At 42.9% G+C, this 24717-nt stretch overlaps 1 protein-coding gene across 2 annotated transcripts; it reads left to right on the top strand.

Moving 5' to 3' along the window:
- The first annotated feature begins 28 nt into the window (after window positions 1-28).
- On the top strand, window positions 29-23265 carry AAGAB (alpha and gamma adaptin binding protein). Of its 2 annotated transcripts, XM_075431972.1 has the most exons (11): window positions 29-174; window positions 7992-8182; window positions 9135-9231; window positions 9924-10013; window positions 12344-12427; window positions 17152-17234; window positions 17938-18031; window positions 18865-18969; window positions 19473-19522; window positions 20042-20133; window positions 21217-23263. In XM_075431972.1, the coding sequence occupies exons 1-10, from the start codon at window positions 102-104 to the stop codon at window positions 20117-20119; spliced, it is 945 nt and encodes a 314-aa protein (XP_075288087.1). In that variant the 5' UTR covers window positions 29-101; the 3' UTR covers window positions 20120-20133; window positions 21217-23263. The 2 variants fall into 2 exon arrangements, with proteins under 2 accessions (XP_075288087.1, XP_075288086.1); XM_075431971.1 differs by having other exon boundaries at window positions 30-174; window positions 20042-23265.
- The last annotated feature ends 1452 nt before the right edge of the window (window positions 23266-24717 follow it).

The following is a 24717-nucleotide window of genomic DNA, read 5'->3' as shown; positions in this document are numbered from 1 at the left end:
CTCCGGCTCCTCCCTCCCTGCAAGGGCTCGCCCGCTCGCCGCCTCTCCCCCCGCCGACGGGTAGTAGCGGCGGGGCCGGAAGGGGCGCGGCGGCGGGCGCCATGGCGGCGGCGGGGCCTTTCGCGCTGGTGACCAGCTGTGCCGCCGGCTTCCCGGCCGAGGAGCTCGTCAAACGTGAGTCGCCGCCGGGGCGAGCTGCGGGGCCGGGACGGGCGCAGCTGCCGGGCCCAGGCTTCCCGCTGCTGCGGGCCTCGGCCTGGCAGCTCCGCACGCCCGGGTCGGGCCCGCAGGGGAGCCCGCCCTCCCCTCACGCACCGTCCCCAGAGCGGCCGGGCGCCCCCCGGCCCCTGTCTGCCCTCGAGGAGGGCCTCAGGGACCTCTCCTTATTGCTTTCAGGAAATAATCTATTTAAGAGCGCCGCGGATTGTGTGTTTTGTACCCTCCGATACCGAGCAGCAGGCGATACCGCCGCAACCCGCAGGAAAAAGAAAGCCTGGCATCCCCAGATGCTTTGTTACCCGCTGGCCGCTTGCCGGGCCTTAGGCGTGAATAAACTGCCCTGAGTGATACCTGGACTAAATAATTTGAGAGTTGCTTTGAGACTGAATAAAAATAATACTTTATGGAGTCATAGAATGGTTTGGGTTGGAAGGGACCTTAAAGCTCATCTGGTTCCAACCCCCCTGCCATGAGCAGGGACCCCTTCCACCAGCCCAGGGTGCTCAGAGCCCCATCCAACCTGGCCTTGAGCCCTGCCAGGGAGGGGGCAGCCACAGCTTCTCTGGGCAGCCTGGGCCAGGGCCTCACCACCCTCATGGGGAAGGATTTCTCCCTAATATCTCATCTCAATCTGCCCTCTTTTAGTTCAGAGCCATTCCCCCTTGTCCTACCACTGCACCCCCTTGGGAAAAGCCCCTCTCCATCCTTCCTGTAGCCCCTTCAGGCACTGGCAGCTGCTTTAAGGTCACCCTGGAGCCTTCTCTTCTCCAGGCTGAACAGCCCCAACTCCCTCAGCCTGTCCTCGGAGGAGAGGTGCTCCAGCCCTCGGATCATCTTCATGGCCTCCTCTGGACCCACTCCAACACATCCCTGTCCTCCTTATGCTGGGGGCTCCAGAGCTGGATGCAGGACTCCAGGTGGGGTCTCAGGAGAGCGGAATAAAGGGGCAGAATCACCTCCCTCATCCTGCTGGCCACACTTCCCTTGATGCAGTCCAGGGTACGGTTGGCTTTCTGGGCTGCAACAAATGAAAACCAGGTTCATGCGACCATAGGCTTCACTCACTGGCCGTTCTGGCCCTTCACACTGAGTGCAAAAATGACCTTTTTCATCAGGACATGTCAGTGGCCCAGGTGGTCCCTAGAATGAGAGGGGGACACCAGATCAACCGGAGTGGCTCAGGAGTATGGGCAAGGGGAAAACAAAAGCAGGCTAAATACCCTCCCTTTGGTTTCATCTTTCCATTTATGAAGTGAACAGACTATCTTGGACCTTAAGGATGGTAGAATTTCTAAAATTCCCTGGTGGGTGTGAACTGTCCTTGCTTTACCTAAGCTTGCTTTCACACATTAGACCATTTGCTGTTCCAATGCAGAAGCACAAAAAAGGGAAACCTAAAAAATTCTTCGTTTCTGCAGTTGTCAGAATTGTAAATTACACTTGATTCCATATCAAATACATAGAATACATTCTACAGGAACTGGTTGTCTTGGAACCCAGTTCCTCTTTTTATGGCTTCAGAAAGGGAACACGAGAATAAGACCTTGACAGTAGAGAAAACTTGGGTGGAAATTTTAGTAATTCTAAACTCAGGGGGCTTCCAGAAAGAAGCTGCTTAGATCTTGGTGGTTTTGCTGTTAGAGCTTGTTACTACAGACTTGCTTTTTAGCAAATTGTCATGAACAGTTTGATGTGCGTGCTAGGCTGTATAACTTATTAACAGTCCCAGCCCCTTTTCTGGATTTGTCTTTGGCTGTTTCCGAGTGAGATCTTACCTAGGAGCCTGACAAAGCAGAGGGCTGTCCCCAGGGACCAGTTCCCTCCATCTCATTAAACCACATTTTGAAACAAGAATGGGAGCACAAGGTCTGGAGTCAAAGGCTACTCTGTCAAAGCAGCTGGGTTCATGCTGAATTATTTAAGAATTCCGTATCAAAGAATAGTAAGTTTATGTAAAATCTTATTCTTGGTTGTTGCTTGGTTTTGAGGAAGGTATAAGCAAATCAGAAGGAAATTCAAGGTTCCTGTAGGTTTCTTTTGATTATTTTTCAAGTTAAACAAGTAAAAAAATCATAGAATCATAGGTTGGAAAAGACCTCTAAGATCATCAAGTCCAACCATCCACCCAACACCACCATTCCTACTAAAAAGGAAGGTGGGCAAAAAGCTTCACAGAAATGCTATTTAATCTGAGAAAGTCTTAAAACTTAACTTCAGATTTTTTTAAAAATAGCACTCACTTTGAAATATCTAGGCTTCCACTGTTTTCCAGTACCAAAACTGGAGTCACATAGATAGTCTGTGTGTCTTGTGGTTGGGTTGCTTCATAAAAGACATTACAGTCTTCCCAAAAGAAACAGGATAATTTACTAAAATAAATACCATGAGAATTTTAAGTTCCTGCTTTGTATAACAAGTGAAATTACATCAGATCCAACAGAGCAAACATTGTGAAACATTCAAGGAGATACTGATAAGGACAAGGCAGCTGTGGCTGGCTGCAGTAGGCTGGACTGGAGGGTTTTGGTGGGTTGAAGAAAATGCTGGTGCAATTCTCAGAACTTGTGCTTTTACGGCATGAAAGTGTCACCCCAGATTAAAGACATTATCTGACAATCATTAGCTCGATGCTGGGAACAAGACCATTATACTAGCACCTCTGAGGCAGTGCAGGGTTTGAGATACAATATATATGGTTAAATATGCTATTAAATACTGTGTTTGGTAGGATTCATATAGCATTCTTAGATATATTTATCACAAAATGGCAAATAAGATTGTTTTGGTTTTTAAAAATACTGGCCAACAGATAAATAGTCTGATGTGATTTCCCCCCCCCCCTCTTTTTTGACTGTTTACCACTCCACTTCTCCCCTCACCATATTTCTGAGTTCTCTTTACTCCTTGTGTAATTTGCAGGAGTATTTTTTATGGTGTATTCCACCAGGTGGCTCTCAAGGCCCAGAATGTGAGAACTACTTGGTGTACCTACCAACTAAGAGGACTTGGGATCACTTAGGGCATTGTAGAAGACTGAATTATGTTCTTATAGTATGTACTCAATCTGGAAAACACTGGGAAGAGCGATCAATACCTAAATCCCTTTGGAGAAAAAAAAAACTGCAAAAAGGAGTTGTAATAATTCTGAAAAATGCTACTATTAAATACACAATATAGTAGGAGTGCTTAAATGTCAGTTGGGTATTAAAGAACAGGGAACACTGCTGCAAGAGGCAGGAGAACTACATGTGGTCCTTTGATTATTGTTCAAAAGAAAAGTTATTTCTGGTCTCCATTTTTCCTTTTGAAAAAGTACATGCTGCCTTGCACTTAGAGAATACTTACTAAGCCTCTGTATTACAAAAAGGGAATGGATATTAGGTTTTATAATATCTTCATGTCTTCTGAATCATTGTTTAATTTATCTTGTCCATATGCAATATCATGAAATTAAAAGTCAACAAGTTTAATCAGTAAAATGAGCAAACATTTATGTAAATAACTGAAATTAATTGCCAAAAGTATTGGTTGGAATTTTGTCCACTCTATTAAAAATTATAGATACTTGTGAGTGAAGAAGGGACACATGTAATAAGCTTGCCGAAAAAATAAGCTAGTCACTGGCGGCCTGGAAATAAAAAAAAAACCCAACTTTTCCTCTGGACAGATTCCAGAGAAGTTTGGAATTTCATTGAGCTACATGACACCAGCCACCATCAGTTACTGGATTGAGCCATGAACTGGGCTCATGTGTCATTTGCTGTTTTGTTCTTAACTAGTTTTCTGATCGAAAACTGGCAAAGTGAGTAACAAACTGGGACAAGCTGGAGGAGGAGAATTATCTGTGTCCAGCAGATGTGGTGATCGTGGCGTGGGTGGGTGTTAGCACAGGGGCTTTGGAGATGAGTAGTGCCAGCGTACGCAGGAGGTAGTGACCCGAGGATGATACTGGAGCTGGCTTAGGAATGGGCTGTTTGGTCCCTGCCTCAGATAAGTCTCTGTAGATGAGGAAGCTTCTGTATATAAACAGCTTGGAGCAATACAAGTGTGGGATACTGAAATACAGGATGTCTGAATTAGCATTCAGCAGTTATTGGTAAGATTGCAAAAGTTATTTCAGTAAGTGTCCAGCATTAGGAGTTGCAGCATTTCTTAGAGGACCTCAAACACTAAATCATGTTTATGAGTGACACTGAGCAGTGTTCTTTTGTGGCATGAACTTTTCCATGCGTGCTTTTAGTACTCTTTAATGGTGATGCATTTGGAGTCTGTTTGCATTCCTGTCATCCAGACAAGCCACTTCTGCTCTATGAAAAGGCGAGCTAATTAAGTCAGCCCAGTAGGCCTGCCTACTGTTGTGGTCAGCGAGTGACTCAGTTGGTTTTCCAGGCTCTTTGGATGGCAAACCACTGACACTTTCAATAGCTGGGGAGTTTAAAATTAAAAATGAGTAACTCACTAGAGATAAGTTTGACAAGCTGCCTCCTTCTGCCACATTAGTTTTCTATAAGTTTATTCTGTATCCAAATAAAAGTTAGTGTTTATTCTGATGAAAGTTCTCTCAATTAGATGTGAAGCTATTCTGGCTGAATGTACTTTTTTCATTAAAGTACAGGCTGTCTTGGAAAGAAATTCCTGGAATCCGGAGGTGGCAAATGTAATCCTTAAAACTAGTTCCAACATGGAATATATCCTTGACAACTCAGTTTGAGTTGCAGTGTGTATTTCTTTTGTAGTCTCTGCTTGTTTACTCTGAAGGCAAAGAACTAATTGGTCAAAGTGACTTTTGTGGAAGAGAACTATTCACAAGATACCCAAAGTTCACTTAGTTTCCTGCCATGAGTAATCAGGCTGTTTTGCAGTAATTTGTTACAACCCTACTTGCAGGCTGAGACATAGCGAGTCTGAATCCTTTCAGAAAGTTCCTGCAGTCCTTTGAGTTTAGTGTGCAACATCCAGTTTTACTGGGAGAGAAATTTCACAGGGGACTGGCAAAACCTCTTTGGATGAATGATGGGTGGTCGGAAGCACAATGAGATGAAAGACAACTGCTTCAAATACAGGAACAAATAGCATGTAATAGGAAGTGGGACATCCTCATTCTTCTGGCCGGACTTTGAGGCCTAAATTTGTCCATGAACTCTTTTGTAAGAAAAGAAAAAAATCAACTGCAAAGCAAATGCAAAAGTTCTTTCGTATCAGCTTTTGAAAAATCTTTTATAAGGAGTCCTTTCCTTTTGTATTCTTGCTAGGGTGGCTAACTTCACTGAAGAGACTTCTGATCTGACTTCCTTTCCTCACCCTGTTTTCCTCCCTTTGGGTTTTCTCAGTCTTTTTGCTGATTTTCTGTGTTTCAGTAATTTCTATGGGCTCCTTTATTCTCAGCTTCTTCTTGCGGCACTGTTAGCTTAGAACCAATTTTTATTTAGTTATGTTTACCTGTCAAAACACTAGTTTAATAGCATATTTTATGTAGCATTCAAAACCTCCAAATAAAACATCTGGTTTTCAGGGCAGAAAATGAAGAATGTGCCTGCATTTGAAAAGCTAGGCAATAGATAATTTCAGAAAGAAAAGGCATCGCTGTGTTTTGAACATGCACGGTGACCACGTCTGCCTAACCTGTTTCCCAGTTACTATCATTTTGTCACATTATCTCTAAGTAGAGTGAAGGCTACCTCTATTGGCCCTAATGCCCATTTAAAGGAAAATCCCAGTCTAGTAGCAACTGGGACATATTAAATAGAGTCCTCTTTACCAAAGATACCAAATGAAATTATGCCAAGTACAGCACTTAACATCTAGTCATTCTTAAAGCTCCTGTTATATAGCTGAAAATAATAACTGATCTGCCAAAATGCCTTTTTTATAATAGAGTATGTACTGTAAAGCTATAGATTTTGCAAAGTTACATATTGTTATTTGATGATGTGTTTTACTAATTACTTGGGGGGTTTATTTGTGGGCTTTTTTGTTGTTTGGTTTGGGGGGGGCGGTTGTTTGGTTGTTTTTTTTTTTGGGGGGGGGGGGGGGGAGGGAAGAATAGACTTGATATATTTGTGTAGCCTAAATTGAAAAGCTTGGGTTTAAAACTAACTGAAAAGCTATTCTTGTGTCTCCCTGGAAAAGTGCATAGGTGTGTGTTTCATGTCTGTAATACCAGCTGATGAAACAGGATAGAGATCCCTGCTGCAAAGTGAACTGCAGTATCACTATGAAGTGTTGCAGGGCAGGCAGAGATCCATGTATACAAGCTTTTATGAGATAAGCATGGGAAAACAGCTTTTATGTGCCACTAGAACTGGTGTGTGCTGCTTAAGAGTGATTAAAAAAAGCTGTGAAAGAAGGAAGATCTTTCAAGGTTACTGATTGTCATTAAATGTACTGGTAGTCTCTTCCATGTTTATATGAACAAGGTAGTGCTCTAATAATAGACAGTTAAGAGTGAAGTTCTGTTTGGTATTCACTCTGTGTCATCATCCCCTGGCCCCAAGGTGACATGGATAGTCTTATCACAAAATAGCTTCTGACTGAAGACCAATTACTCTAAAAACTAATGTCATCCAAATGAACAAGTCAAACTTTCTTAACCTGGAAAAAACATCTAGATGTGGCCAGCTTTTTTTTTCTGTTTTATTTTAAAAAGAAACCCTGACAGGTGAGTCCCTCCCAGGTTTCTGTTTCCAAGGTCAACTTTCTCCCTCAGATTCCCCATGTCCTTCTCACTGCTGCAAGTCATATAACCTCCCAGTTTAGAGCTCTCCTCCCTCCTGCCTTGTGTGCCATACTCATTCACCAGTTAGATTTCTCAGACTTTACAGTTAATTGCAAAAATCATTGAACCTTTCTAGGACAACCTGGGCAATGAGATTTTCCTGCCTTTTCAGTGAGAAGATACACATAATTTCAAATTTGTGTCTGGATTGTTTGGGGAACAGCCTTGTCTAGCATCTCCAGGAGCTGTGTCTCAATACCTTTAAAATATCACCCTTAAGATCTTTGAAAACCCATATACTGTACTTTTTTTAACTCTTCATATGCCCAAAGAAATTCTAGAGGTCTCCGTCAATTGACTATGTAATCGACCTGTGTTTTCAAGTGTCCATAGGTTTGTCCAGCTTGAACAAGACACTCTGCCCCTGCCAGCGAGGTATAGATGGGACACCCTAACTATAACTCAGCTCCACCAGGAGGCTGTCATGCTGTGGGACTGCGCTGTGAAGGCTGCTACCCGCGCACAAAGGGCAGCGCTCAACATTACATTATCAAAGCGCTGCCTTGGATTTTAATTGTTGAACTCCTACGTGGAATTGAATGGGAATTACAACCCAACTGTAGTAACGTGGTTTGTTTTCTCATTAGTTACCTTCAGGTTTTGGTCACAGTCAAGCAGTTCTTTACATCTGACTGAACATGCAAGGTTTGTTTCTGCTGTAATAAAGTCTAGTATTCTCTCCATACATCCTGTTTACAGGTAGTGAGTTTGAGGCTAACACTTTACAAGGCATTTCCAGGAAAAAAGGCTTGCTTTCTGAAGAGCTTCTGTACCATGTTTTATTTTGAAAGCTAGAGAATAAAGTCTTTTGAAAGCTAAATAATAAACTCTAGGACAGAGTAACAAATTGAGTTCGAATTTTTAAAGATCTTAAATATACTGTTTTATTACAGTGAGCATAGGTGGCTTTGTATTGGCATTGTACTGAACTTCTCTAGACAAATTATTTTCTTGATGCTGGTTTTATCATCCGTTTCATTCCTTTTCTTTTACACAGGTATCACAGGAAAAGATGACCTTACTGTGGGTGCAACGACAAGTGGAAGAGTGAATTTTTACCCCTGGACAATAGATAATAAATACTATTCTGCAGATATTCACCTCTGTGTGGTACCAAACACATTTCTTGTTACTGGAGATATTGCTGAATCTGTGCAAGCATTTGTTGTGTACTTCGACAGCACAATAGTAAGACTCTTCTGCTTCATTATATTGCTTTGTCAGCATGATACAGTTGCCTTATGACAGCAATAACCACAAATTATATTCTCTTCATCTTGTGCCATCCATTCCTTTTAGGCTGTTCTATTAATTGTCAGTAGATTGATGTTAAATTATGCTTGCTATCAATGGAAGCAGTTTCCTTCCCTTTTACTATCATAGTCCAGCTGGGAGAGAGGTTTTCAGGATGCAAATATGCTACTAAGTTAGGCAAGTCCTCCTCCAGTCCACCACCTCCAACTTCACTCCTAGCTGATGCTAGTTCAGAAAGGCTGCTTTAGGATAGCCAAGAATGAGGGAGATAAATGTAAGATTCATTGCTATCATTTTACCCAGAATTGTTTCTGCTAAGCTGGCAGCAGTGAAAACAGTGCTTTAGCAAAAGCCAGAAAGATTCCGAGACAAAAAAAATTCTAAATAAGGAACTGTTTTTCACCACAGATGGGAAGGGGTGCATACCACACATTCTGCGAAGATACCTTCAACCAGACATCTCAGGGCTGTCTCGGAATAAACTGGAGCAACAGGAGCTGCTCACCAGACCCCATTACGTCCACTTTAGTGTGGAAGATGGAGTAGCTGCACATTAAACCCGAGATACTTAAAATGAAACACTCATGATTAGCCTTAAGTAAAAATCTTTCCTAATCTACACTAGGATTGCATGATTAATACTGAACATGAAAGGGCGGGCCAAGGCAGTAGGATTAACTCATCTGTAAGGCAAGTCAGTAATTAGAAGTTGTGTGTAAGTCAGCTTCTCTCATTAGAACACAGATGTCTTAAATGTACTTGATATGCAGCCTAACACATTTCCTTACTTCCTTTTATTCTAGTACTATTAATGATTTAAAACCAGTGTAAAAGCTAAAGTATTTGAGGATGTATTCCAAAGAACTTTTTTTTTCCCCCCTTTCAGAAATCTGGACTTGATAGTGTCTCTGAATGGCTTCCCCTGACAGAAGAGTGGTTACCAGAAGTCATGATCCTGGTTTGTAACAGAGTATCTGAAAATGGTATGAAGCCCAAAGAAGTTCCAAACTGACTGAGAGTTACTAACCTTGCGTAATAATTTATTTTCTCATTAAACCAACACAATTGTTTCTCAAAATATCTCTGTGAGGCTGGGCTTGAGATTTGATTGAGAAAAGCCAAGTTACTCTTATAACCAGAAACAGAAGTCTTAAGCTAGTTGTGGTTAAAACTGAATCAGAATTTTACGAGCTTGCTTAAAATAAGCTCTGTGTATCCCATTCCCAGTATACCAGCATGCACTGCAAGGTAACTACAAAGGTGTTCATATTACTGGATGTGCATGATCCGCTCTGGGGACATGCTTTGGTTCTGTGCAATACAAGAGCAAGTTGTAAGGTGCACATTTGTCCCTGTAAATTAATTCAGATTCAAACCTAGAGTTAATAGAAGTCTTCATTCACTGTGGCACTTCAGTTTCTCTGAGTACCCACTGCAAAGCCAGATTTTTATAGCATTTGAAAAAACAGTTCAAATGAGGACTTTGACTGTGGAGTCTTTTTAAATCAAATTCAAAGTGAGTGGGAAGACCCACACCAGCTACTATACACTTTTTCTCCATACAATCCAGAATAAGCAAACAACTTTGAGGGAATAAAACATAGCTAAAGATTCAACTACTGATATTAGTCTGAAACATGTATTTTTAGTATGCATTTTTGTTTCCCAACTTTAGGTGTTAACAGACAGAAAGCTCAAGAATGGTGCATCAAGCATGGCTTTGAACTGGTAGAACTTAGCCCTGAAGAACTGCCTGATGAAGACGGTAGGACTGCTACTTCTGTTTTAATTTTTAAAATAAAAAAGCACACCAAAATATCTTCTAACAATTGCAAGGGGCATAAATTTATTTACATGCTATGTGATTACAGCATGGAATGCTCCCAGTTGGTGAGGCTTAGTCTCAGCTATAAAAGGTCAGGAGGAGGAGGAAGTTATTTCCTCCAAGAAATTCCATTTGTCTCCTCCCAAATACAGCTGCTGTTTATGTAGCACCTACATAAAAATAATATCTGCTCCTTTTTCTGGCACTAATCCTAGGACTGTATTGATAGAGTAGACGCATTTATGTTCCACTCCAGAAATAAATCTAAAAAACAAGAACCACAGAAATGCACAAGGGCAAAGTTCTTTGTCTTTTTTTAAGAAGTCTTTAAAAACTATTGTACATACCAAGAGAAGATAGACATTATTCAAACAGTGGCATGATGGGCTGAAGAGGGGAGACTGTTAAAAACATTTCAGACTAGCATGCAGCGTTACACAGGAAATAATACACTGGCTGACCATACGTTTAGAACTTGAAAAAACCCATCAAGCGAAGTCAGAAGTGTGATGTGTGATGTTCCACTCTTGAAAAGTGACTGTGCACTTCCTGACAGCCTTATCAGCATCAGCCTTATCTCCTTATTTCAGTGATACAAAAGAAGTGTTTACATCTTGCCTCTAAAGAGACAAAATGAGATAACCAACTCCATTTCCAGGCTTGAGCAGAATTAGTCACTCATTTGCTCTATTTCAGGTTCACCAAGTACATAGCTGTCACCACAAATAATTTAAAGTCCTAAGCTAGAACACAAGTCCTGCCCCTTCCCCCCTCTAAAGGCCTAGATAAAAATTGTATCCGAGTAGCTAAGAATGCTCCTTTTCCCCCTGCCACGTATTTAAAGGTGTGTTTCTTTTTGGCACTTTGTTAGTCAAGGAGGGAAGGATGCAGATACTTTTGATTTATAGAAACCAGAAAAATTAGAAGTGGGTACACCTTAGACTAAAGTTTTCTTATGGAGTGCTTTAGAAGGAAATACTAGTAACATTAAGTTATTTTTCTATTGAATAATTGTTGTAAAGAACAAGCTCTTTACCATTTATATAAGTAATAGGAATAACTCAGGGTGTTAACCTTTGGAGTATGAAGATATATGTTCTTTCCTGGATTTTTAATATGGTAGCTGATTCACTGTGACTCATGCACCGGAGGAAGTTGTTCTGGTGAGTAACTTATTTACCCTGTAAACACACTGTATGAATTGCAAAAGATACAAAGGATGCAAAAAACATACTGGGCCAATATCTGTTTAAAAATTATGACATTTCTGGCAGCTCATCACAAATGAACTGGAGCTCTGGCTATGACTATGCTGGCAGTCAGTTGTTTGTGCAGTAAGGACAGGAACCCTAAACTGAGACTCTTGATAATGACTCCAATACAAAACCAAACAGCAGTATTGTAGAGGGCAAAATATCTGATCAAAGGGGCCATAGACAGCCCTGTTTAAAGGCAGCTTCACTTACTGCACCTGTACTTAAGCCATCCTAGAAGAGTCCGATTTTTTAAGCGATCACATTTTTGTCTCCAAAGGGTTGTTTTGTTTTTTTTCTCCCCTCATTCCTTTGTGAAACCTGCACAAACATGGGAAGCTGACTAAACTAAGGAAATGGGAACACTGACTTTATGCAAAGTGGTGTCAGATCTATTCAGTAAATAAGTTGAAGTCTGAATAATGCTTTCCCTAGTCTTTGAAGTTACTGTAATTCAGAGGGTTACTGGAACATTTGGAGCTAGATGTTGTGGAGATAGCTTTACAACGATCATTCCATTTTTAACAAGCATTGCACCTGTTTTAAATAGTTGCCTGAAGTTCTTTACTTTCTAAAGGAAGAAAAAGTAATTCTAGTGCCTATTTTTGTGCCATACATTATTCCTAAAGATCTTGGGCTAAAAGATGCCTTGCTTTTAACCGCAACTTAAAAATTGTCTATTACTATTAAATTTCCTTATATGTTATTTAACAGTGTAGGCCTCATGCTAAATATGTGACAAGACCCCACTCAGAATTTAGATCTCCCTGCAAAAGGCTGAGAGCTCACAGTTCACAATACCTGGAAGCCTAGACTAGGAAGTGAGGCTTTAACTTGTTTTTGTTTGACTTCTCATGAATCAAAGGCAAGAAATCTGTGTTTCCTAATGAAAGTAGTAATTTCTATTGATTGCAGTAAGATAGGACAGGCATTCAGACACACACCTTGTTACTGTCAGGCATGTCATGGTTTTTGGTCTAATTGTGAGGAGTGCAATGTCTTTGTCTTTTGGTTTAGATGACTTCCCGGAGTCCACCGGAGTGAAACGCATTGTACAAGCTTTGAATGCCAATGTGTGGTCCAATGTTGTCATGAAGAGCGGTACGTAACACAGGCTTCTCATATGAATTCTGGAGAATGCAAGGCCTAGAGGGATTATTATTTTTAGCACAAGTTTAAACTGAGCAGCTGCAGTGCCACTGCATCAGTATGAAGAGAACTAGAGCATGCTTCAGCCTTTTACATGGAGTAGTGGTGTTTCAGGTATTGCTTTCATTGTACCTTCATGCACAAAGAAACTTACAGGCAGTAGGTGAGGTTTATTCCCATTTCAGTGTCTGTTCCTGTTCCCTCTGTACTTCAGCTTGCTCCCCACCAATAACTTGAATTAAATATTCTACTAACTCTTCAAATTCTAATGAAAAAGGAGAGCTTGTTCCACCAAACTCTAGCAGCAAATGGCTAGTCTTTATGGGCTTGATCTAAAAACTGATACGTGGTTTGGTGTGGAAGAGGCAAGTGTTAAATTCCAAATTGGCTAGTTTTTTGAAAATAGTTTTTGAAACAGGCATGAGAGTAGCAAGCGTGGAGATGAGATTTGGCAAAGAAGTATGTCATTCAACAGACATTTGAAATAAGTGCATTGCAAGAAGGACTGTCTTCCCTGCAGAAAACCCCACGAGTACATGACAACCACAGAATTTTTTGAAAACATTACAAAAAACAGGCAACCCCAGATCAGTTATCTGCAGATAACTGATTTTTAGGTATAGTTAGAACTTTGGAAAAAAATCACTTTCGGGTTAGACTCGCTAGGAAAGGAAGCGCTGTAGCTAGCTCAGGGTTACTGCAAGTGTAAATACTTCTATCTATTTGAAAACCTTTAATTACCCTTCTATAATAACACAAGGAAACATAGGAAGATTAAAATCTTGCTGAGTGCTTGGCCTTGCATTTCTTGTTTCACAAAGTCTCATCACACTAACGACCTTCTAATGTCTGTCTGCTCCCTGATGTACAATTTTTTGGGGCTTCTTCCTTCCTATGTCTTCTAACTGTGTAATGATTTCAAGTGCTGAGAGGCTTCTGCTAGTTGCTGTCACTGCAAGGTGGTTACTGGGACTTCGCAGAACTAGGATGGGAACTACCAAACCAATAATATTATCAATTTTTTTTTTTAACATAGCCTTTTGAGTATTTCTCATAGCACAGCAGAATGAGGTTAAGGGGGGTTCTAACTTAGTGTAACCATTGCAGAGAAATAGGCAGCCATTTGAGATGGTGTGAAGTTATCTCACTGGTGCTAATACGGTTTTCTTAACAGCCCGTTTCCTGCATTTGACAGATGCCACATTACAGAAGAACAGAACTTAGTCACACGTTCAGTTCTTCATGGGGGGAAATTCCTGTGCATCATTAGTGTGCTCTGTAAAGGTCAGGCTCCTTGAAAATCCAGATTTTCTATCTCCACAGTGCAGAAACCACACAGCATCGGGGCACGTTACTACAGGCCCCTCAGGAAGTCAGCTATATTTGGAAGTTGTTGCAGCCTGACTATGCCTTCAAAGGGAAATTGTTGAGCTCATTTTACTTAAAATAAAACTTTTTACAACCTGTACCCTATCTTTTGTTTTCAGCTTCCTCCTGATGCTGGAAACTGGCCGCCATGTAAATCAAACTTCAGCTTTTCTGCTTCATTACCTATAACCACTGGCCATTTAGAAACCACATAGTCGTACTTCATGTGAGGATTTTTCATAGAGTACAAGGTATTTGTGTAGTAGTGAATACTTATAGCACGGTTAAGTGTAGCCACCTGAAAAGCCAGTGCTACAGAGGTGCCTTACTTCAGCCATCTGTTTGTAGGAGAGTTTAAGCTTCCAGACAGAGCAGGAATGACTTTTTTCAGTTACAAGCATTGCACCCATATTATTTTAAGCTGTTTTATCTTAAACCCAAACACAATTCTTCTTAAATTTTGAGGCAGTTTTTTCACACACCTATTAAGAAAATTCTTGACCTTTTGAGGTGTTTTTCTCCAGCCATTAAATACATTCACTCTCACACTGATTCATAAAAATCAGTATTAAATATAGCATAGTTGAATTAGAAACATTTTTACATCAAGTAATACCACATGCTTTGCAAATAAATCAAGTAGTATTGTCTCTACTAAAAGAAAAACAAGCAGTCTTACCTGAAAGCCTCCAGAGGGCAGTTCCCTTTTGTAGTTGCTATCAAGTTGTGGGTTCTCCAGGCCTCAGAGCTCTTTTCAATCTGAGAATCAGGTGGGTTTCTTCCCCTTGTGCAGAAGGGCATGCGTGGTCCTTGGGGTAACATCTTCCCCCCACAAAGGCAGTGCACTGCTGCTGTCACCTCTCCCTCCAGGAGCAGAGTCAGTTAACCTAGGCAGCAAGAAGAGAAACAACACACCATTCTCTCAAAGGGGCTGCTGGGCTGCTTTCTGGCTTATTTAAGTGCTTTAGTGATCCCTGCTGAAGCTCGTTACCTAGGGTGGGGTCAGTAATTAGCCTGGCTCTCTTTACAAGGAATTAGCCTGATTTAGGGGAACTATTTAAACTTAGTGATTTAAACAAATTATGAAGTTTACCTTTTTAGTTCCAATTTTGTGTGGAAGTCAGGATCACCACATGTCAGCTAGAGACAGACTGGGGAGGAGTAGGAGATAAAGACAGTGGAAGTTGTTTTGCTATAAAATGAGCCTCTGTGAAGCTGAAAGCCACTCAGAGCACGGCACACCAGAGCTCTGCAACTCTCAATGAGTGATAACCTGTGGAACTATCTAGACATCATCATAATGGAGCCACCAACTGTTACAATAAGTTGAGCGAGAGAATTTTTGGCTTTGATGCTGTAGGAACACTGTGTAAGGCATCACCCGCTTCCTGAATTGCACCCAGAAGTTGAAATAACTTTTACATCCAATAAAAAGAGTTTATAGGAAGGCTTTTTCAAGGGCGTGCCTGCAACCAAGTGTTATGTCTGCCACCTCCCTAGCCACGGATCCAGAAACAAAATAGCTGCTTTTCAGAGATCCCTGCTGTAGATTCCAGTACTTTCTAACTAGGACAACATTTTGTAATTACGCTGGCTGAGGTTATGTGTTGGGGGGCGGGGGGCGTGGAGCCACTGTCATTTCTCTGTACATGACGAGCTGTAACAGATATGGAAGCGGTACATGATTAGCTCACTTTGTGCACCCCTCTGCCAAGGTGGGAATGTTCTCTCTCAAGTACATTCTGGACTGCAATGTCAAATCTAGCTTCAGATGACTCAGAAATTGGCTAGATGTTGATCTTCGCAGTCTCTCTCAAAGCTCTTTGCTCAGCCTGCTGCAGCCTGGGGAAGCGACTTCGTTTTGGGTTGCAAGTCCCAGTCTTTTCTCACTCGCTTGCCTGGTAATTTAGCTGGCGGACTTCATGGGCTTTCACATGTCTCGCAGCTGAACGTTTTTAAGGCGATTCATTCGGCTCGACTGAATCACTTCTTCCCCAGCCTTTGGCGACTGAGCTGTTAAAGCAGTGAAACTGCACCAGACAGAGCCAGTTGAGACAAATATCTGCTGAGGGGTGAGAGGAGCGGGAGGGGAGCCGAGGACAGGGGCAGGACACGCGTTACCTGCCATACACAGTGAAGATCATTAAACAGGAAACGAGGTCTTAGTAATTCTCTAATGGAGATGTATTTACGTGTTTTCTAGATAGCTGGTGGCTTTAGTTACATATTCAGCTCTTTGAATTAAAAAAAATTTGGGCAGTGCATAAAAATGACGTCATCTGAACATTTGAGTCTAGAGCTTAGTCATTAGTGTAATATTAACTTAAAGCACTTTTTTTTTTTAAAAGTAATCTTAATCTTTCTTCTGGCACAGGTCACTGTTTCCTAGCTATTTGTAGTACGATAACTTAGTATTATTTCTTTTTTAGTTGATTGTATACTAAGACTTTCAGAAAAATCTCCTGAGTCCCTTGTGTAACTGCAGATATTTACTAAATAGCGTAAGGCCAGCAGAAAACATGGCTTAGAAAAAAACCCAGCCCATAGTATCACCTATTATGCGTATTTTTATTTAAAAAAAATAAAGTTTTAGAAATACAGTTAGTTTAATTTGAAAATAACGTACTGCATCTGTTATCTTAGATGAAAAAGATGAGTAGTTTTAGGTTTGAATTAACTTTTTTAGGTTGGATTTGAAAATACCACTGAACTACACAGTAGGGTAGCAGATGTGGAAAGCCCAAAGCACCTTGCAGTGTGAAGAAACATCGGCTTTGATGGCTGGGGGCTTTTGTGAATTCTGAATTAGATATTTAAAACTTGCCTCTGCCTGTACTGTGGTGCTCAGCCTATTTCAGCACTGTGTGTATGAGCAAAGGCACTTGTTGCATTTCCTGTATCTAACCACAATCTCGGTGCTGCTGCCCGTGGATGGTGAGACCTGGGCCACTGAATGCAGCAAACGCTGCTTCGGTAGTTGGAGAACTGCCTTGTGCGAATCAGAAGATGTTTGCCAGACCAAATCCTAACAGAGCAGTGACTTCAAATAATAAGAAGAGTGAGCTCACATCTCTGGTGCCTTGCACATCTATTCCCCATTGGTAATATTTAGCAGTAAATATTGTTAGCATACTTTAAAAAGAAGCTTAGAGAATATTAAAAGTCTCTGCTTATAATAGTTCACTAATACAGTTTTCCAGGGTGCTCTGTGTCTCTTCCCTGAACTTGTCTCTATCCCAGCTGGTCAGTTACAACCGTTGGTAACAGGACTGCTTTTTCTGTCAGACTAACAGCTGTTTTGTTTTCAGACAGGACCCAGGGCTTTGGGCTGCTCAGTACGTTAGCAGGTGCGAACTGTAGCGTTGGGTCAGAAGAGAGCCAAGATACAGAAGTAAACAGTAATTCCTATTTCTTGTTCTTTGCTCCTGCTGTTTCTTGTGTTGCTCGTTCCTATTGTCACAGTTGGGGGGGGGGGGCTTTCTTTTTTTCCCCGCCTTTCTCAAGAGATGCTTCACAGCCTGGTGGAATGTATTTTGAAGGACACATTTCTGAATTCTGACAAAGTATCTGCATTTTGCCTACAAGCCCTCCTGAGACAGTTGTTCCTCAGAGCTGTCACCTCATGGCTGTGAGCAGCTTGCTGTTTTTCAGGACATTGCCTCAGAACTCATCATTTTACCTGGAGATGTCTGATTGTGTGCTCAGTGTGGAAAGCTGTGGAGCGTTGATCACACTGACAGCGCTGGGTAAATGCTTTACCCCATGCAAACCACTGGAGCCAAGGAAAGATTATGAAAAGCTCCATTCGAGGTGTTGCTTTTCATTAATATCCAAGAGCAGTATTTTGTGCAAAATGAAAACTACCACTTGATAGCATCATTTAAACAACAACAACAAACCTATCAAAGCAAAGCTTCACGTAGTACCTAGGTACAGTGTTGCAAAAAGTGGCTTTTCATAATACACGTGGCGCAGGTTTTGCAGTAACAGTTGAAGAGTAAGCTTTTGAAGTCCAAACAGGAAGCGCCTGATTTGCTGATGATACTTTTTAGGTTCCTTATTGAATCTTCTGATATCTATTTGTTTCCTGGCAGTCCAATCCATCACCAGGAGACGGAGAAGAATCCTTTTTAGACAACAGGGAAGATGGAGCTAGCACAAACAACCTGCAGATGGACAATGTTGTCGGTAAGCTCTTTCTCTGCTTGGCAGATACGTTGGGGCAGACACTCCTGCCTGGGATGGCCCCAGAAAGCCGCTGAATTATTCTTGGTGAAAAATGTGGGATAAAGGCACTTGCCAGAGCTAGTAGAGGCTAATTGTTTAGCCTTTAGGTGTTCTCCTTCTTGAAAAAATGGGTCCACGTTTGGACAGGGCAGAGCGCCGGCACTGCTACCAGCTGGAAACGTTCGGATCGGATTTTGTGAAATCTCCTGGTGCGCATATTGTGTATGTTGTGTCTATCTAGAAACATCTTATAAGGATAAAGTTTCCAGCTTTGTGGTTGCAGAGAAAAATCCTGATAGTTCGACCCAGTGGGAGGTGAATGAAGCACACTCTGCTTGGGTCAGTCCTAAGAGGTTCAGGTGTTTTAAGCTACAGGTCCTTAAATAATTGCACCATTCCAGGAGATGGGACTTCTCACAAGTTGTATGTGGAGATCTTCTAGAGGTTGGGTGGTGTTAGTTGTGGTCTAAGCGTAGCCTCATTACTCTTTAATTTACTTTGAGGCTGTTCCTAGACAGATCATTTTGTAATAAACAAGAAACCTTAAATATTGGATGAACTCAAAAGGACTCTTGCAGTGTAATGTGTCAAAGTTAATTACCACTGTAACGGTGCCATGAGTTGTCTGTACGCACAATCGGTAAATTAAATGCTTCTTTCCCTCCTATGGGAGGTGGGGAATTTGCAAAAGGGATTTGCAGGTGTTCAAATACTGTTTTTATCAGAAATGCTTTCATACCTGCTGACAAAACAGAATAATTTACCTTAGACCAACCTCTCTGCATTCATTTCAGATCCCATGTTAGATCCAGACATTCAAGAGTTAGCCAACCTGACCACGAGAGATGGTGACCTGGAGAACTTTGAAAGGCTCTTTTCAAAGCTGAAAGAAATGAAAGGTAACGTACCGGGGAGAGCGGTGCTGAGCTAGAGCACCGATTCTTGCCATTCGAAGGCACGAAAGCCAGTGCGTGAACTGGGAAGACTGTACAAACTCCTGTTCTCCTGTCTGAGGATTTTGTATAAGTCGCTGATCTTTCCAGTAATTTGCCCTTTGTCTTGACAGTGCTTTTGAAAGAAGTAGATATTGCTCAGCTGACTGCTCTCACACTGGTGTTGTCCGCCCTGAACTAATGCTACACAGTCTTCTATAAACAAACCTTTTTTTCTCAGCTCTACAGCTGCGTGCCAATCTTGCAGTTTAAAGCTACAAATGTTTGAGATGAAATCCAGTGTGCTCAGAAGCTTCGGCTTTCTGGCGTTTGGCAATTGCAATCGCCCTTACTAAATAAGATTCCTTTTTTATGATCTTAAACTAGTTTCGTGGTAGTCCCCTAAAACCAGCGGCAGTAGGCATTTCTCTCCCTGAAGCTGACAGCCTAAGTCATGTTCTTTTTCACAGATAAAGCTGCAACGTTGCCTCACGAACAAAGAAAACTACACGCAGAAAAGGTGAGGTTTGGAAATTGGGAGTGAAATTATTAAAAAATGGGTTTTCCTTGCTGAGCCATAGTTACTCCTCTTGTAGAGTTCCTGTGTTAAGGGTAGTACAGAACTGCACAGTCCTAGGGAAGACTGTCTGGTGCCTCCCAAGAACTGAGTAACAAACCTGGAGCTTTGAAACAGCAGAAGAAGCTTTCCCCTTTCAGAATTTCTGAAATGAAGGCCCTGCAGTCACTGAGGGTGCAAGCCAGCTTCCACTGAAGTCAATGGAAGGGCCTAGAGCTCAGGGAAGATTTAATCCTGCCTTAATTAGCACAAGCTTTGTATCGCATACGTCTCCCATGAATTCTGAATTACCGCCTTTGTGGTGTTGAAGTTTCTTAGCTTCAGAGAGGATTACCCCTGTACGTAGAAAATGGTTGCTAGATTTAGCTGCTGCTCAGTCTGTATTTTTTGGACTGTTAATGCAAAATCTTCAGTCATTTGCAGGGAATCTTTCTCCCTTTCCCATCTTTTTTCCATTGTTAGGTGGCCAAAGCGTTCTGGATGGCAATTGGAGGAGACAGGGAAGAAATTGAAGGTCTCTCCTCGGATGAAGAAAACTAGGATCTCCTGTAGCTGTAAGCGACAGAGCAATCCTAAAAGAGTGATCTTTTCCTGCCAGGAGTGCTTATTGCGAAAAGCCCCGTTTAGCTTTCGTTGCTTTCTTTGGTTAGAGGATTCCCCGCGTCACTGCAGGCAGTAACACATTCCACAGCACCTGTCAGTGAGAGTGGTTTTGGCTGACTGCTCACTTATTCTCTCTCAGAGGATTTTGGAAGGCGATGCATGCAGTTAGAGGAAATAATAATTAGTTTACATTTTTCAAATTAACATTTTTACAGTTTCCTCTTTTGAGTTTAAATAAACAAATTTACTACCAGTGATCTTTCTACATATGGCTGGTGGTTGTTAAGTGACTACTTAATTCTAAACTCCACATTTTAGATGTAGGCCTGTTTGATGTTTTTATGTAGCTTTATAGCTGACTTACTAGTTAAACCAAACCAGATTTATATGAGCCATGAAGAGGAAGCTGCTGAATTGTACCCTGTTGTGGGATGCTGTGCCAAGGCTGCGAGGTTAATCCTGCTGAGTGCCAAAGCTATGAACAGTGGCCCACAGGCTTGGAGTTCTGTTTGCGTGTCTATGTGGTCCTTCCCTGGAAGGTCAGGTGTTGTGCCACACTCCCTGGGTTTCCATTAGGAACTCAATTTGGGATTGCACGCAAGACAGCTTTTTGCTGCTGTTCCAGGGGGGGAAGTTCCCGGCCCAAACCTTCTGCAGTGCTTGGCCTCCAAGGCCTAGCAGAACGCACCGACCTTCTGCTGGTGAATTCTGTCCTGCATACGTCAAGAGAAGAGCTGTGATTTCAAAAACCCCACCCCGTCGCCTCGTGCATTTCTTACAGACTTACTCTCTGCATGTTCGTTAGAAGGCACCAGAGTACAAATTGCCGCCTTCAGGTGGCATTTGAAGGCACCTTCAAATTGCCAAGGGTTAGGAAAAATTCCTCTGTCCTTCGATTTAGCACACTGTCGTCACCTGCGCAGCCACACGGTCAGCGTCAGCGGAGACTCTGGAAAACAGGAGGGAAGGGACAGGCTGGTGAGGGAGGGAGAGGCCAGAAGGTAAAAGCCGTCCCATCTCCTTTCCTTCTGCAGTCAACTGTCAGACACAGTCAGCGGCCAACGGCGAGAGGGAGCCCACAGACGCCTTGCGGAGACTGGGGCCTTCTCCGGTGCGTGCCTGGCGTTCCCTCCGCAGCGGCACGTGTTTTCCCCACGAGCGTTTCCTTATCAATCTGAAAATGCGCCGTGTTAAGCAACCTTACTGAGAAATGTTGAAATTCACTTTTCCAATGTCTGGTTTTTCGTGTCAATAAATTCACTGAGTCTGGCGACAGCGCCTTTCCATAAATTATTTGATGGCTTTAAATTTTGAAAGCGCTGGCACAGTGGTTCTTGACGTTCGTTGCCTCTTCTTTTAAGATGAAGCAAAGCTAAAATAATAGGCTTCTTGGAATGCTGTGGATCATTTCCTGGGTAAAAACTGCAGTGTTTTCAACTCTTAAGAAATAGAACTGAAGACTTGTTAGTAGTTTGAAACGCGTTTCTCGTACAATGACTGAGCAGTAGCTCCACTGTCGTAAAACAGCTATTTTTAAGAAGAAATACTCCTTTTCCAGGGATACGTTCAAGGAACCGCACCTGCCAGGGCCACCTCTTCCGAACTGCGCGATACAAACCGTCTGCCGGGCCTTGCCGTGACTCTGCCATCTCCTCCCGCTCTCTCCTCCTGTTTCCCCAGCAAAGAGCTGCAGTGAAGAGCTGGAGGTCGTTCCTTCCAAGTAGGGAACAGTTCTCCATGTTTGCTTCTTGGTAGCTGAAGGCTGTTTTTTTTCTTTTCTAAATATTTGTTGTGCAATAGCGATAAATGGCGAAAGTGCAGAGTAAATGAATTGAACGCAGTGAATAATGCACTTGAACACTTGAGAAAAGCGATTCTTTATACATGTGGTATCTTTATACATGCGATATCCATGGGACCAGTTAAATTTAACAAAATTACACAGAATCAAGTTCTTTGCTGCCTTTTTTACAAGGTAGCAGCAGCTAAATTCCCCTAAATGATGCCTTATCCCACGAACTGGAATTACCAGTTGGGGAACGCACTTCTCCAGCCTGCTACAAATCGGAGGAGATTGGTATTGTAGGAAATAGATCCTGGAAAGAGTCCTCGCTCTTGGTACAGACAGTGGTGGGAACAAGGCTTTTGGAAAGCTCCAGGCAGGCACATCCAGCTCAAGCAAGCACGGTTTGATCAGGAGGAGGAGGAGGAGGAGGCTGGGACAGTCGGCCTGACAGCACCGTCCCCCAGGGAACGCGTCCCTGAGGCTGGCAGAACCTTTGCACAAATAATATTGCGGTGCAGATCTTACCAGCGTACTAAGAATTCTTTCAGACGTGTTTTTGTTGTAAATGTGTCTTGTTCGTAGCTGCAGTCTGTGCTTTAGAAAAGCACAATCCATCAAGGTAGCAAGCGTGGCTAAGAGACACTGGGAAGGAGTTTTAATGATCCCTAAAGATTATTGTATTGTATGTTTCAATCAAAGTTTCCTTTGCTGGCGGCTTGGCTTTTGTTTTGTGGGTTGTTCAGGTTTGGTTTTTTTTTTTTCTGAAGATAAGCTTTGTTTTTGGCTACAGAATTTCTTCAGAAAATTGATGTTACAGAAATGAATAAAAGGGATGTTAGTGGAGAAGCAAACCTGAAAGTTGTTCTGTCTTTCATGAAGTTTCTCTTTGCACGCCACAGCATTTTTTTAGAAACAACAGAAGACCTCCCGTCTTGGTTCTACGTCCTTGTGACAGTTCTGAAGTTGTTCGCCTTCCCTGGTACTGGTACTCCAGGGCTGAACTGGGACCGCTCTGCGGTTAAGTTCATGCACTGGGGCTAGATATACGGTAAATAAGTTTTAAGACACAGTTCTGAAGGAAAACACGATGATGCTTCAGTGAAAATGGGAAGTTTCTGGCTGTGACCTTTGCAAGAAAGCTCAAAGGACAGTGATTGCATCTGTGTTAGCAAAGAGCATGCAAAAGGGTTCCAGCGAACGCTCCCGAGGCTGCGGAAGGCCTTTGAACTGAACCGAAGCGATGAAATTGCCATTCCGGCGTTCGCCGTGGCACAGCGACCGCCGAACCTCGTGAAGACACCCTGCTGCGAGTTAAACCTGCGCGGCTCCATCCGGCCGCGCGGCTGCTGTTCGGCTGCTGGCCGTTCGTTTTGCCGGGGCCCACCGCGGTCACCGGAGCGGCTGGTGGCGAGAGAGTAACCGAGCGGGGGACGTGACGAAGAACAGAGACGGAGCGTGCGAAAGGCAGCGAAGGAGTCAAACCGTTCTGAAACGTCACCTTCCTCTTGCCCAGCTCTGGAGGCAGCCGTCGCCGGGAGGTCACGGAGCCCAGTTGCTGTGGGATTCACCCAGCGCCTTGGGTCTGGCTTAGTGCCTCTCTGACAGATTTTATCTCTGCGTTCTGAAAGCAGCCGCTCTCCTCCAAACTCAGCAGCCTCGCCGCTCCGTCGGCCGGTCGCTTCTGCACACGCAGAGAGGAGAACTCGAACCCTCTGTATCTCTCCACCGGCATGCGCGTCGGCAGCGGCGCTTCCTACCCTGAAGGAGCATTTGCAGAAGGGAGTTCGGGGGCCTTAGAGAAACACGCTCCGTAGTCAGTTCTGATTCTGTGTCTGTAGCAAACGTGGCTCAGCTGTCATCTGCGTTCAGGTTGGGTAGTTTGACTAAATCCATCCTTATATACAGCCAAAACGTGCTGTAGTTCTCCTGGGCTTCGAAGGCTCTTCACTGCGATACGGCTGCTCTGACTTCAGAAAAAGTCACTTTTGTTAATGCTCTCTTGGTACCGATTTTGTTACCTGTATGAAACAGTCTGTACTGCTTGTGAGGCCAAGTCCTCTCTTTCTCCATGGCCAGTTCAGTTTGCATTTCGATCTGTGATTAAATCAGTTGTTAGGTCGTTATAAATAAACTGAGTATAGAATTAAAGTGACGAACGCCAAGTATCCCACTGTTTGCTAGTGCACTTCCAACTCCGCCTGAGGGCTACAGAAATGTGCTCGATTAATTATTAAAAGGAGAAAATGTTACTTGCATACGATAGCAGTAAGGTCTATCTTAAACAAAAATGGATTACTCAGAGAGTGGAAACTTTGTTCTAAACACCCACAATTCCTAGATCGTAGCAAAAAAAGAAAGAGAAGGGTTTATATCCGTCAAAAGGCAGGTGCTGTGGACTTGGGTTCCAGCCTTGCTGGTGTCGCGATCACCGCTCTCACCTCCCTCCCTCCCTCCTGCAGCCAGCCCAGCGCAGCTGCCCGGAGCAGGGAGCTCCTTGCAGAGCCCGGAGAGCAAAAGGCCATCCCTCGCACCAGGAGAACGCGCGGAGCCCTGGTGAAACCTCAGCCCGGAGCCACCCATCTCCAGCGTGAACCCAGTGACGCTGGCAAGGGGAATTCCCGGCCAGGAGAGCCCAACCGCCTGGCACACAACTTTTGCTGGAACCGAAACCTCCATGCGGTATCAATTAACTTTTTTTATTTTTTCATTTATTATCAAACCCATATTTTGCTTCAGCTTCCCCTTCCCA

The sequence above is a fragment of the Opisthocomus hoazin genome, chromosome 10, assembly GCF_030867145.1.
Source record: "Opisthocomus hoazin isolate bOpiHoa1 chromosome 10, bOpiHoa1.hap1, whole genome shotgun sequence".
NCBI classification, from domain to species: Eukaryota; Metazoa; Chordata; class Aves; order Opisthocomiformes; family Opisthocomidae; genus Opisthocomus; species Opisthocomus hoazin.
Note: the sequence above shows the minus strand (reverse complement) of the source record. Positions and strands in the feature narration are given on the sequence as shown.